At 46.4% G+C, this 13087-nt stretch overlaps 5 protein-coding genes across 5 annotated transcripts; 2 read left to right on the top strand and 3 right to left on the bottom strand.

The window, feature by feature from the left end:
- Nucleotides 1–1384: 1384 nt before the first annotated feature.
- Nucleotides 1385–2373, top strand: BGW36DRAFT_400751 (putative GNAT family acetyltransferase; the record flags this gene model as incomplete). The annotated part of the gene is made up of 3 exons (XM_046218667.1): nt 1385–1753; nt 1816–2277; nt 2338–2373. 3 exons carry the CDS (start codon nt 1385–1387, stop codon nt 2371–2373), a joined length of 867 nt encoding a protein of 288 aa, XP_046067574.1.
- A 779-nt stretch (nt 2374–3152) lies between these two features.
- BGW36DRAFT_400750 (putative nucleolar GTP-binding protein) lies at nt 3153–5373 on the top strand (the record flags this gene model as incomplete). The annotated part of the gene is made up of 4 exons (XM_046218666.1): nt 3153–3173; nt 3256–3364; nt 3468–3569; nt 3635–5373. 4 exons carry the CDS (start codon nt 3153–3155, stop codon nt 5371–5373), a joined length of 1971 nt encoding a protein of 656 aa, XP_046067573.1.
- A 128-nt stretch (nt 5374–5501) lies between these two features.
- BGW36DRAFT_53451 (uncharacterized protein) lies at nt 5502–7050 on the bottom strand. Its single transcript, XM_046222400.1, has 2 exons — nt 6322–7050; nt 5502–6219 (listed from the first exon to the last, which is right to left on the bottom strand). The coding sequence occupies exons 1-2, from the start codon at nt 6960–6962 to the stop codon at nt 5631–5633; spliced, it is 1230 nt and encodes a 409-aa protein (XP_046067572.1). The 5' UTR covers nt 6963–7050; the 3' UTR covers nt 5502–5630.
- Nucleotides 7051–7728: 678 nt separating this feature from the next.
- Nucleotides 7729–10083, bottom strand: BGW36DRAFT_419911 (flavin-containing monooxygenase). Its single transcript, XM_046219481.1, has 7 exons — nt 9757–10083; nt 9144–9734; nt 8578–9062; nt 8389–8463; nt 8291–8314; nt 8086–8242; nt 7729–7971 (listed from the first exon to the last, which is right to left on the bottom strand). The coding sequence occupies exons 1-7, from the start codon at nt 10022–10024 to the stop codon at nt 7829–7831; spliced, it is 1743 nt and encodes a 580-aa protein (XP_046067571.1). The 5' UTR covers nt 10025–10083; the 3' UTR covers nt 7729–7828.
- Nucleotides 10084–10780: 697 nt separating this feature from the next.
- BGW36DRAFT_304873 (alpha-ketoglutarate-dependent taurine dioxygenase) lies at nt 10781–12205 on the bottom strand (the record flags this gene model as incomplete). Its single annotated transcript, XM_046212016.1, has 6 exons — nt 10781–10894; nt 10954–11087; nt 11152–11188; nt 11243–11697; nt 11772–11977; nt 12033–12205. The coding sequence occupies 6 exons, from the start codon at nt 12203–12205 to the stop codon at nt 10781–10783; spliced, it is 1119 nt and encodes a 372-aa protein (XP_046067570.1).
- Nucleotides 12206–13087: the final 882 nt, after the last annotated feature.

The raw sequence follows: 13087 nt of genomic DNA, 5'->3' as shown, positions 1-13087 counted from the left end.
TATATCCAGGTCGGAATGAAGAAAGGGCTGTCAAGGAATACAGGCTAAACGACTTGTCATATATCTGAATCTGGACAAGTACGTACGCGCTATGTCTTGCATCTGCAGATCGGCAGAGTCACAGATCCCCATTCTTTTTTCTCGGATAACTGTCCGAGCACACGTGCAGAGCTCCTCATCTTCTGCTGCTCTTCAGCTGGACGGGACTGGGCTGGGGTATATTGCAGTCGCTGTATCTTGCTTTGATGCCTGGTATAACCCCCATTGACATGGAGATCAATGCTGTCTATGGAGATAAATGGCTTATATAGCCCTTTAGTGTTCAGTATGGCAAGAGGTATGGCGTGATGTATCATAATTACAGCTTTGTACTACACCATGATACCGTATACTATGAAATGCCTAGGCATGTCTATGCGTTGAGGGTTAGTCCTGGAGAATGCGGGAGCAAACTGCAGGGGTGTTTGTAAGTCGAGTATGCTACTGGCGACCGTAATGAATTTAAGCTGCAGTCTACAGAGAATCCATATGTAATGTCGTGCTGTTCCAATGTAAGCCAGAGATGGATCAGTGACATGTGTCGAGAGGGAGTACAATCGATCGTAAGGTATGCCACGTCAAGTTTTATTGAAGTGGTAATTTGACAGACTGCAGGAACCAAGCAAAATCTACAAGGGGAAGAGAATCCAGCAAGATAGTTGTTAGTTGTACTGTTGTAGAATAGATGGCGAGTAAACCAGACGGGAAACCGAGATCGGCTGCAGCCACGGAACCGGCCATATCGCGGGGCACTCGCGATACCTGGCGGTACCTTGTCTACGCGGGCGCTGTCGCAGCGTCAGAAGTATCCCAAGGTACCCTTTGGATCTTCTTGAGCATCTCCCGGCCCGTCGAGCCTCTCCGTCACTTGACCATTCACTCTCGCCTTGACTATCGCCAGCCCACCCTTCACCCCTCTACAGCCTCGTCTGCGACTGAAATTCCGATTCGGCCTGCATAGTGCATACCGCGTGAGATCACGTTGGTTCCTTATCTCCTTGCGTCCCCGCGCCCTGTGCCCACCTTATCGGTGTCTTACTGCAACAGGGTTATCCCGTGCGCAATCGAGTTTTTGCCGTTTCCCTCCAAATTCTCTGCTTGCCCGTTTGCTCGTCTCCGCGCGGGCTGCTCTTCAGGCAATTCGGTTTTGTCTACCAAGTACGTATCAAAATATTATGCGTTTCCAGGATATTGTTCATGTCATCCGTTTATTTTGTTTTTTGAACTCGCCTTCCTGCTAACTGTTGCCGCCCAGGTTCACCACTTTCCTTGCACGACATCGTGCGCCGATTTGTACGACTGCAAAAACAATACCCGGTTCACCCTGTCCGATTCAAAACACAGCATGGCCGAAAACAAGGGATCGCCGCCCGTCGATAGCGAACTCACCGAAGCGCACGAAAACCTAACCCTTTCGTCGACAGCTAGCGAACTGACTCGCATCTTCAACAACGCCGGCATTATTCCTGGTAAGGGCTACCTATCCTTTAATATGGGCGACGACGAGGAAGAAGAGGTGGATGACTACGTCGCCGTAGACCACGACGATGCTTCAGATTACTCGTATCTATTCCGACGACCGTCACAAGGACGCCCGCGAACTGCGTTAGATGAACTCCATCCCTTCACTAGCGTCCTCAATATGTCGAATGTCGATGACTGCGTTGATGTGGAAGCGGTGTTCCCCGAACACGAGCGAGCTTCGAAGGATAAGGTGTGTTGATCGTTTGAGAGCAATGGGAGACGCGCGAGCTAACCCGCGACCCAATGTCTTAGTTTATATATCGCCTCACAAAATGCCCCGAATTGAGCTTGGGGATATTCACTCTGCCGGTCTTGGACAAAAACCAAGAAAAGTCTCGCCCAGAACTTATTGCACACGTGATCGCGACTCGCACATCAGCGCCGCGCGTGACCGAAGCCTGCATGGACTTCCCGACAGACTGGCAAACGCGAATGCGCAGCCTGCCTGATGAGAACGACACGGAAGTACTCGGCCACGAAGATCAAGGTGGAACAATTGCACTGCATTCTCTCGCCGTCAAGGAAGAGCATCAGAGGAAACAAGTCGGGACTACCCTCATGAAGTCTTACATACAACGCATCAAAGACGCTGCTATCGCAGAACGAATTGCGCTTCTTGCACACGACCACATGGTTTCTTTCTACGAATCCCTCGGGTTTGAAAATCGTGGACCGAGCGCATGTGCATTTGGCGGCGGTGGCTGGTTTGATATGGTAAGACCGCCTCATTCTCCATTCTCCATTCAATTCTCTCGTTGCTTATTCTTTCTTCAGGTTTATGAATTCCCTCCCGAGGAAGCACATGAGTAAAAATGGACGAGTAAAAAAAGTTTTATACATTTGCAGCATATTTTATTGGTTTGGAGTCGTCTCGGTGTGTTGTATGTGTGCGGCAATCTTTGTTTGGATTCAGAGTGTGCGTGGATCTCTCAACAGGGCGTACTACGAGTTGGAATCGGGTCATATTTCATATTCTTGCATTAATTTCTTACAAAGGTGTGGTAGTGAGTTGGGATGGGGTTCTGGTGCATGTCTGATTAACCTGTAAAGTAAGACAATAACAGTATTCTTGCATGGTAGTCATAGCATGTTTCTACTCATTCCCTATACGTATAAATTTAGCATTAAGGTCACGCAACCCTGCCAGCTCAACGTTCCGGACAGCTCTACGCCAATGTATCTTTTATATGTATTTACCGTATAAAAGATACTTGTGGTTATTTCAAAATAACTTCATCACCATAATCGTTAGAAATTTATGATTTTAAAATTAATATCTATATTAATTCTTTATCATTGAACTCAAAGGATTTATTAATATACAAAAAATTGACAAGAAAAATTAAAATAAAATTTTAACACATAAAAAATGAAATTAATCTACGTATTGTCTGTGCTCGGCTCCGCCTGCCGCGCACAATGTTCACCGCCTCGCGAAGAACTGCCATGCGTAGGCTCTCGTCCCGCCTGCCGAGCCAGAAATTTTATTATTTTCCTGCTGCCCGCCTGCAACAACCACCACAACCAGACGTCCTGCGTTGATCGAGAGAACGAGACGGTTTGTTTGCTGTCTGTGTTGGTTGCCCATCATGAAAACCACGTGGAAAGAGGTATGCCCAAGGACACCCACGGCGTTGGAATGCCACGATAAAAAAAAAGGAAATTCTTGATTGACCTTTTCTTATCGCTTAGATCGCACCTGTGCCAACCAGCCAGGAATTCCTTGACATCGTCCTCAGTCGAACCCAACGACGACTGCCGACTGTTATTCGTGCTGGATTCCAGATCAGCCGTATCAGAGGTATTTTTATTCTCACAGAAATCGAACCTTTTCGTGATGCAGTGCATGACGGTGGTTGTCACTCTGATAAGAGAATCGCTGGCTAACCACACATTTTCGGCAGCATTCTATACTCGAAAAGTCAAGTTCACGTCAGAAACCTTTTGCGAGAAATTCCAGGCCATTCTCGATGGCTTTCCTCGCTTGCAGGATATTCATCCTTTCCGTATGGACTGACCTCTGCAGAGTTTACAAAATGTGACTGAATCGCGGCTGATTTTCGTGCTACAGATAAGGACTTGATGAACACGCTGTACGATGCCGACCATTTCAGAATTGCCCTCGGTCAAATTTCAACCGCCAAACACCTAATTGAGACGGTTGCTCGCGACTATGTGCGACTCATCAAATACGCACAATCGCTCTTTCAATCCAAGCAGCTGAAGCGTGCTGCGCTCGGTCGCATGGCCACCATTTGCAAGCGTCTCAAAGACCCCCTCCTCTATCTTGAACAAGTGCGCCAGCATCTGGGTCGTCTGCCGTCGATTGACCCCAACACCCGCACTCTCTTGATCTGCGGATATCCCAATGTCGGAAAGTCCAGTTTCTTGCGCAGCATTACCCGCGCCGACGTTGATGTGCAGCCATATGCCTTCACAACCAAGAGCTTGTTCGTTGGTCATTTTGACTACAAGTACTTGCGCTTCCAGGCAATCGACACTCCGGGTATTCTGGACCATCCTCTCGAAGAGATGAACACTATTGAAATGCAGTCCATCACTGCTATTGCGCACTTGCGATCAGCCATTATGTATTTTATGGACCTGTCGGAGCAGTGTGGATATTCGGTCGCGGACCAGATCAAACTTTTCAGCAGTATTAAGCCTCTTTTTGCCAATAAGCTTGTGTTTATTGTCATCAACAAGATCGATGTCAGACGCCCAGAAGACCTTGACCCAGAGACCAAGGAATTGCTGGATTCTGTCTTGAAGCAGAGCGACGTTGAGATGCTTCAGCTATCTTGCACTACTACTGAAGGAGTCACAGACGTTAAGAATGCGGCATGTGACAAGCTGATTGCTGAACGAGTTGCACAGAAACTCAAGGCTGGTACTAGCAGTAGCAGTGGCAACCCAAGCGGCCGTCTTGGAGACGTCCTAGCCAGAATCCATGTTGCGCAACCCATGGGTGGCGTCCGCGAGACATTCATTCCCGAGGCGGTCAAGAATCTTAAGAAATATGATAAAAATGACCCAGAGCGAAGAATGTTGGAGCGTGATATTGAAGAGGAGAACGGCGGTGCTGGTGTCTACAGCGTAGACCTCCAGAAGAACTACGATCTGGCCGATGACGAGTGGAAGTACGACAAAATGCCTGAGATTTGGAATGGCAAGAACGTGTACGACTACGTCGACCCTGACATTGAAGCTAAGTTGGCTGCATTGGAGGAAGAAGAGGAAAAACTCGAAGCTGAAGGCTTCTACGACTCTGACGAGAGCGTCGAGGATGTTGAAGACGCGCAGATCCGCATGAAGGCAGACCTGATCCGCGAGAAGCGGGCGTTGATGAGGAACGAAGCCCGGTTGCGCAAAACTCTCAAGAACCGCGCCGCTATCCCTCGCAGTGCCAAGGCCAAGAAGCTCTCTGAAATGGAAACCGCTCTGGACAGCGCTGGCTACGACACCATGGACGCGGTTTCTCGTGCCCAAAGCCAGCCCTCTCGTGGCCGCACATTGGCCCGCGAGAACGGTGACAATGGCGATGCAATGGACATTGACTCTACATCTAACCCACGCGATGCCATCGCGCGTGCCAAGAGCCGCGCTCGCAGCCAGGCAGCCACCAACAGATTGACAGACGGTGTCACGGACACAACAACCCGCAGCAAGGCCGACCGACTCGCCAAGCTCTCGCAGAAGAAGATGAACCGCATGGCCAGACAAGGTGAGGCCGATCGACACCAGACCGTGGCGTTGGCCAAGCACTTGTATTCCGGCAAGAGAGGCATGGGCAAGACCCAGCGTCGTTGATCTGCCTTTGTTAATATTCGGGGTGTGTTTTCATATACCATCTCTGTATCGGTTTGATTTAATGGATTTGGAAGGAGTTTATGGAGTTGTGATGGATTAGGTATGACAGAAGACAGCTGTTTATGACTCCAGCTTGATATAGCGACACATAGTGACTACTGCTAAGTACATGCGAAAAAAGTATTTCTTTATTCATAACTTCATACCTTCATACAAAGACAGCACGCACGCCTCTTGTCTAGCCAGAAGCTCATTATCTATAAACGTAACGTTTTCATCCCCCTACGCAGCTTATACCGTAGCATAATCCATGGTATAGACTGCAGCGTCGACCGCACCGCTGCTACATCCACCACATCATCCATTACAACAGTATGTAAATGCTTCTTTCCCTGCGCGAGATCAGCAAATTTCTTTTTAACACACTCCAGCACCCCCCTGTCGCCGTGCCTGCAATTCCCTTTCTTCTGCCCGCCGCCATCATCAAGAACCCGTCTCCGAAACTCCGTATAACCGGAAAGCAGCAGAATACAGACTGAGCAGCGCTTCAGGGCAGTGGACTCCATCAGCACACGGAAAACAAGGAGGATCTCGGTGAGCAGAGTCCAGGACTGTTTGGTGTATGAGCCAAGGTCAAATTGATAGAACATGGCGGATAGGTCATCACACAGTTCCACACGTTTGTGTTTTGACAGGTATTTGTTCATTTCACAGAGGGCTATCCTGAATGGGCCGATGGTTAGGGGGATGAGTTGAGTTCTGCTGACGTATCTTGTCGTTGTGATGATGTCCCTGTCGCTGGGGATGTAATCGGGGGCGGCAATGCGTGCGATGGAATTGAGGAGGCTGAGATGGAATCAGATGAGGACTTTGGACTCATATATATAAATATATATATATATACACGTGCTTTCTGATGGAAATAGTGAAATGTTAAATGTTACTCACTCGTATCGTGGGGGCCAGAAATGAGATGAATGGTTCCATAATTGATAGAGCGTCTCGTGCAGGGCCTCGGATTTGGATACTATGGAACCAGTGATTTCTCGAGACTCAAGGGCAAGCTCTAGTTCTTGTATAAGATGTTTCATCTGGATCTTGACATCCTCAGTGAGGCCGAGGTGCTCGGATTGGCGGTGGCTGTATGGCGTCTCGTTTACTTGATCTGATAACAAACTTATCATCAAGTTGATAAGTCCTTCCCGTACATGTGACCGGTGCTGCAGCCTCTCGTCGGTTGAAAATGGTTTTTTGGATACCGCTCTTTTGATCTGGAGCATGAGTAAACCTTCATCAAAGCTCATGATCAGTATTTTGCTCGATCTACCTGGTATCCACCATCGGCCGATCTGGAGGGCTAGGTCAACCCGAAGAGATCGCAACTTTTGACGAATTGAGTTTAGGGAAATTTTGCTGGTGCTGATCCTTTGTCTTTGAGATGTATATGGGAGATATGGATGTTGATGCTTCTCTTCTGAAGAGATGGCCTTGAAATCTAGGTCTTCGAGAGATTCTGAACTGCTCTCTGCTTCTTTGCATTGAGCAGGATACGCAGGGTAGTTTGGGGATGAAGTAATTGAAAGTTTCATGACTGCTAGCCCTTAATTTTAGAAATCTTGAGAATGAAGTAATTTTGTTGAGTCTTCAGTCCACTTTGAAGGGAATCGTCACATTTAGTGAAATATCGCTTCTAGAAGATCGAAGACAGCGCTGACGGTCAGAACTTATTAAATAACACACGAAACCGACCACATGCCCCATAACGCAAGCGCCGAGCATACAACTCTGAAAAAATAAAAATAAAAACTGCAGCCATTGGACAGAAGGATATAGCGGTCAACAATTTGACAGGGATCTGACTGTATAAGGCTCACGTGGGGTCCAAGAGTAAATCTCCCACGTGGCAACGAACAGGGGACCTGATCCTTCGACCCTATCAAATGCCCTGGGGACTAACAGAAGTAATCTGAGAGATTTTAGACACGGTGACTAAAATAAAGATGGTGAATCGTCCTATGATAGGGTACAGGAATACAATGCCAGGCATGATTTTTTAGTCTCGGGTTTGTACGTAGGCTAGATCAACACAAACTTATGCGGAATTTTCAAGAACAAATCTCCCTTCCTTCCGGTGTAGTTAAAAGAGATGCACTTCTATGGTTGTTCATGATTAATACTTTCGATTTGGTTACATATGTAATGTTACGCAACGATTGAACCATGTATAATTTGCCCCTTCCGAAACCGGGTAGGCTGCGTAGGCGCCTAGGTCTGCCTTGACAACGCCAGAGTTGAGCTCAGCATCTACCTTTAAATAAGGTAGGAATTATTCTATTTTGTAAAAATAGGGTACGAGGAATATTACGTTTATATTAATCAATCTATCAATATTGATTTAGACCAGTTTTAAAATTGCGCTACTCAAAGTCGATATGAGAGTGCCATGAATAGTCTCTCAACAGTGCTCTCCTGTTCTCCGTTGACTGTTGTAAATGGGCAATGGAGTCCCTATCAAATCCGCTTTGATTTGCAGAGCGACATGTCGAGAAAAATAGCGACAATATCCAATGGTGCCCCAAATGTACCATAATCTAGGGTCTTTTTTTGATACGGAGAGCTGTTAGTCTATTGCTGGTACTGAAGGTAAAGAATAGCAAAAACAAATATCTGGATCTAATGCGTTGGGAAAGAACTGTTTTATTTGGGACTTACGACTAGTAGGCTTGAAGGCGCCTTTGAGTTCTCCCTCGGAATCTAAAGTCCAGAAATCATCGACTTGGGCAGCGATATCTCTGCCAAAAAGCTCCACCACGTTGGTTCGCATGTTGCCTCGGAAACCCGTACAAAAGACGATCACATCTGGCGGGATCTTGGTTCCATCACTAAAGGCTAATCATGCGGGAGTAAAATGAGTCACAAGAGCGTCGGGTTTAATTTTGATCTAGATTCAATCATGGCACGCCAGTGAGTGGAGATACTAACAAGGAACGGGGCCACAGGGACAAGTGAACCTACCAATCCCTTGGAAATCTTCTCAGAGCAGCCCACATCAATATAGTGTCCGCCCATTTTCTCGATGATCTGGTATGACTATCAGATTGTCAGTATCATTTAATGAACACTCTCACCCTGGAGACGTATGAAATCCGAGTCTAGATCCAAGACAGTGACCAGTCAGAGAATTATGCGAAAAACCGAACTCACGATGTCGCCATATCGCTCTACTCTAAATCCCACCTTCTCTAGGGCATCGAATCTTTCGGGTTCCTTACTCGCCATGGCATGTAAACTCATTATACCCAGTAATCGAGAAATCGCAGGAGGCTGGCTGTACTGTTCGCGGTCAGCGTCGTCGATTCGCACTGTACCATTATATGTTCGGTCCGAAATCACTTTGAAATATTCAGCCGGAATGACATAAGTACGGCTCCGCTGTACCATGGTGATCAACTTGAGCCCTGCGTCAACCATATCCGACGAGACATCGTGCGCCGTGTTGGCCGTCCCAACTACAATCGCTCTTTTCCCCGCCCATGCCTCTGCCGAGCTGTAGTCCACAGAATGCAGGACCTCGCCTTGAAAATCTTCTCGATTAGGGAATATAGGCATAATAGGTATCTGTCCTCCGCTGCCAACAGCTACTACCAGATGTCGGCAGGTTATCATCTCCTCTCTTCCAGCCCTGGTCACTTGAAGATTCCAAAGCTTTTAGGTTTCGTCCCATGAGCCGCCGTTGAGCGTGGAGTTCCATTGTATATTCTTTTCAATACCATACTTGTGAATAAAATCCTTGTAACCTCGGAGGATGTCGTGCTTTCCTAAATATTCTGGATATGACGAAGGAAATATCCGGCCGAAGGGCAACTGGTTATAGTCGCGGGGAGTATGAAGCTTCGCCGATTCATAGCGAACTGCGCAATTCTCCCCAGCCTTTGAGTGCGATTCAAGTACTAGATAATTAACTCCCAGCGTCTGGAGACGCCCGGCCGTGCTCAAACCCGCTTGACCAGCACCAGCAACGATGGCATCATAGTATGTGGACTGTGACGTATGACATGTTCCATTTCTAATGCTTGTAGGTTTGTGTGCACTGTTGGTGATGTTATGTTCGTCAACATGGGTAGTGCGGTTGGCGAAGTCACGGTCCTGATCGTCCACTTCCGGAAGAGTGTCCACATCGGCACATCCGACCAGTAGTTCAAAGATTGTTCTAATAGTACAAATCCTCCACTGATCATCCTCTTCGAGCACCAACGCGAGGAACCCATGGCACTCGGCTGCTGGGGCTGCGGCCACCCTGAATTTGAAGCCGACATGAAGCCAACTCGTATTTTTGTTAGGTCTAAAACCCCTCCCCGAGCCTGAAATCACATTAATAATCACGAGCTTGTCGACTGCGGCAGATAGTAGACCAGCCACGAAGAATTGCGTGAGTAGAATAGCTCGTCCTCAATGTGCCTCTGAGTGCAAACAGATCCCGCCATATGGGTTGTGCGGAGAGAATATCAGAGCTGAGACAAGCTAGAGATTGAACAAAGTGCTTAGCAATGCCTTCGACATCGACGGACTCATGAAGACGTGATGTTGGAAGGCTGCATGGCAGAGTCTGCAGAACGTTCTTTGGAAGAGCTTGAGGAAGATGACGCTCCATCTGTGTCAATGGGGAGGCTATGCGAAGTGACCAAGTTGAAATCGTTACAACAGAGAGTCTTGCCAATTCTCAAAAGTTGAGAACAACAAAACCCAAATGGTTTCTTGTTGTTTGTTTCTGTGAGAAGCTACTGATAAGAGGCTGTAACTCTATCTGGAAATAGTAAAGCAAGTCGGTGGTGGCCAACGGTATTCGCTCGGTCCATTCAGTTACCAGGAGAAAGGGCGTACACAATACTTGGAGTGACAAGCTTCTGTATTGTGAGCTAGCTAGTGCAATCCAACGCGCCATGGAACGGTGTTACGAACCCAACATACATGAAGCTAAGGATAAGTTAAACTAGGAAAGGACAAGTGACCTAAAATGTTGCAAAACCAACTTGCATGAGACTAAGGACAAGTTAAACTATTAAAAGGCAAGTAGCCCTTAAAGCAGTTAATACCACAATCAATCAATTATGATATATTATAATTGATATCATAAAAATTTTAAACATAATATATATCTTTATCTCATTAAATTAAACATTAATAATCTAAAATAAAAAAATTTAAATATATAAATTTAATTTTGAAGTCTTTTAATTTTCTAATTTAGAATTACTTTTAAATATAACTAGATATTCTGGATTTATGGAGCTTACTAATAAGACTACACGAAGCGCAACATATGAATTCCTCAAAAAGAACTGGAGAGCAACGAAATAAAGCTCTGATTTATGGTGAAACTAAACCCGATGTTCAACCTAAACTGGGTTTATCCCTCAAATGGGGTCTCATATGGACGCTCGGCCTGGAGGGTAATCCGGGCAAGATGGCGCCGCTGACCATCATGCCAATCGAAAATGGCAGTATGGGAGGTCACTCGGTTCTACAAAGAAAGATTAACATGGATTCCCGCATTGTTTTACTGGAATATGATATACTTACATCCCAGACTACAACTGTTCCCGGTTGCCATCTTAGACGCACCTGTAGATCTTGTGATTGGCCGATATGATCATATAAGAACTTCAATAGGTAGTCCGATTCTTCCTTCTTATACCCAACAATGTGACGGGTAACTGAGCGCATATTCTAGTTAGGATTGTTCCAAACTCTAGGTCTTCTCGAATGCATGGGACTTACAAAGAGGGTTGACAAATATTGACTTTTCACCGGTCACCTACTCGATTCTTAGACTTTCTGTACCAATTTATCAGCGTCGGGGATAGCATACAGGGTGGGTTCGCACAATAGGGTGCTCATGCTCAACAGCCTGGCGGCGAACAATGCCGCCTCGCTCTTTGTTCGATTGAGCCTGTTCTACAGCTGAGTGGACTGCTCTCAAACCATGTAGCCTCTTCTTGAACTCGGGAGAAAGACGATTGTAGGCTTGAACGGTATCTGTGAACAATGTATCACCCCCCGTCTTTGGACCATCCAATAAGTAGAGGAATGTAGTTCCTGGGGGCTGTTCCTCATAGGTGACATCCGAGTGCCAATAGACAGATGTGGTGTGATTAGCCAAGAACCCCGATAATAGGTTATCATCGGCCGCACGATGAACTAAGTGAATTTCCGGATAGCCCTGAGGGGTACCGGAGGTAGGATGGATGTGGTGTCTTCCAAAGTACTCCCCGAACTCCAGTGCTTTATCAATAGGTAGATTGGCAAAATCCTGATCGCGGAAGACTAGAGACAAGTAGAGCCGTGTTAGAGATACACGCTTAGGCTTGCTAATTTATTTATCCAACATTTAGACTTACCAACAACTTTCCTCTGCGCCACTAATAGTGCCAATTGATCTTTTCCCTTCTTGGTCAGTTGGCTCAGCTGAACTCCTTGAACCTCGGTACCAATGCTTGGGGTAAGGTCGTCCACTATAACTTGTCCTTGAGGCAAAAGATCTCGAAAGGATGGATCGGCATCCTTGCCGTGGTCGTAGTGCTCAAAAGACTTAAGGGCTGGCTGGCTAGTTACTATGATTAGGCGCATGGTAGTGGAAAACTTCGTAGAAATCCACTCACTTTGCAGTAGCTGGATCCCAGACGGGGAGATAATGGGGAAACGAAGCAGCAGGTTGTGTAGCTGTGCCCTTGATTTCATCACTATGATTAAAATCCAATGCATTCCCTACCAGTGTCTCGTTCTTCACAGCCTCTGGGGAGACGGGCTCGGTCTCTGCCACATGAGGAGCCATGCCAGCGTTGAGCGACTATCGTGGCTGAGACGTCAAAATGTTGCCTTCGGACGTCTCGTAGTATTGGATATCTTCCTTTCTCTACTCATTATACCCTCTCCATCAAGCGCATACTCCTCGCTATATAAAACCTTGTTACCCTGTCATTTCATCACTGAAAAAGAACTACTGTACCGAGTACCGGAGATTGATTGCATTATCGATGAAGATCGTTATTCGCGCACATAATTGCGTGATTTGCCAACATTGAAGAAAGTACGTATATATATCAAACCCTCTCGGTTTATTATCTTTAAATAAGCCGAACTTTCGGGAAATTTACCCGCTAAATGAACTGACTGCCATTGTCACGAACCCAAGGCTCGGAACGAAGGAACTATCACCTATTTTGAGGCTTAATGACGACATAATTAGGATTTGAGTGATTACGGGCTTGATGTTTATGTCAGTGGACGACAACTTGGCTTGTTGCGTTAATCGGAACATACACCAGTCTATCGGACCCAGTGGAGCTGGTATAGTAATGCTCCGGTACAAGGCACTGCCATATGGCATCCAAAATTTGTTTCAAATAATTTTACATAAAATTACTTGAGAGTCCGGACACTGCATATATTAGACCACGCAGTTGATTTGTATGACTAGGTGCGGGACCTGTTAAAAATGATCCTTGATGAATCTAAGCCAGATAGGTAGTACAATCGTGCTCTCCAAATTTTAAATTACTTATCCTCAGGGATCCGACATAATTCCCCCATTTTGAGGGCTAATCTCCCTTATCCCATAGAATAAATGTAGGCAAGCCTCACATACCAGCGACTGAGCGGCCGGTCAAAAAGGCGTTCCTGTATCGATTCATTGCAGTGATTCTGAACAGTCTAT

Source organism: Talaromyces proteolyticus, assembly GCF_021365285.1.
Source record: "Talaromyces proteolyticus strain PMI_201 chromosome Unknown BGW36scaffold_12, whole genome shotgun sequence".
Lineage (NCBI taxonomy): Eukaryota > Fungi > Ascomycota > Eurotiomycetes > Eurotiales > Trichocomaceae > Talaromyces > Talaromyces proteolyticus.
Note: the sequence above shows the minus strand (reverse complement) of the source record. Positions and strands in the feature narration are given on the sequence as shown.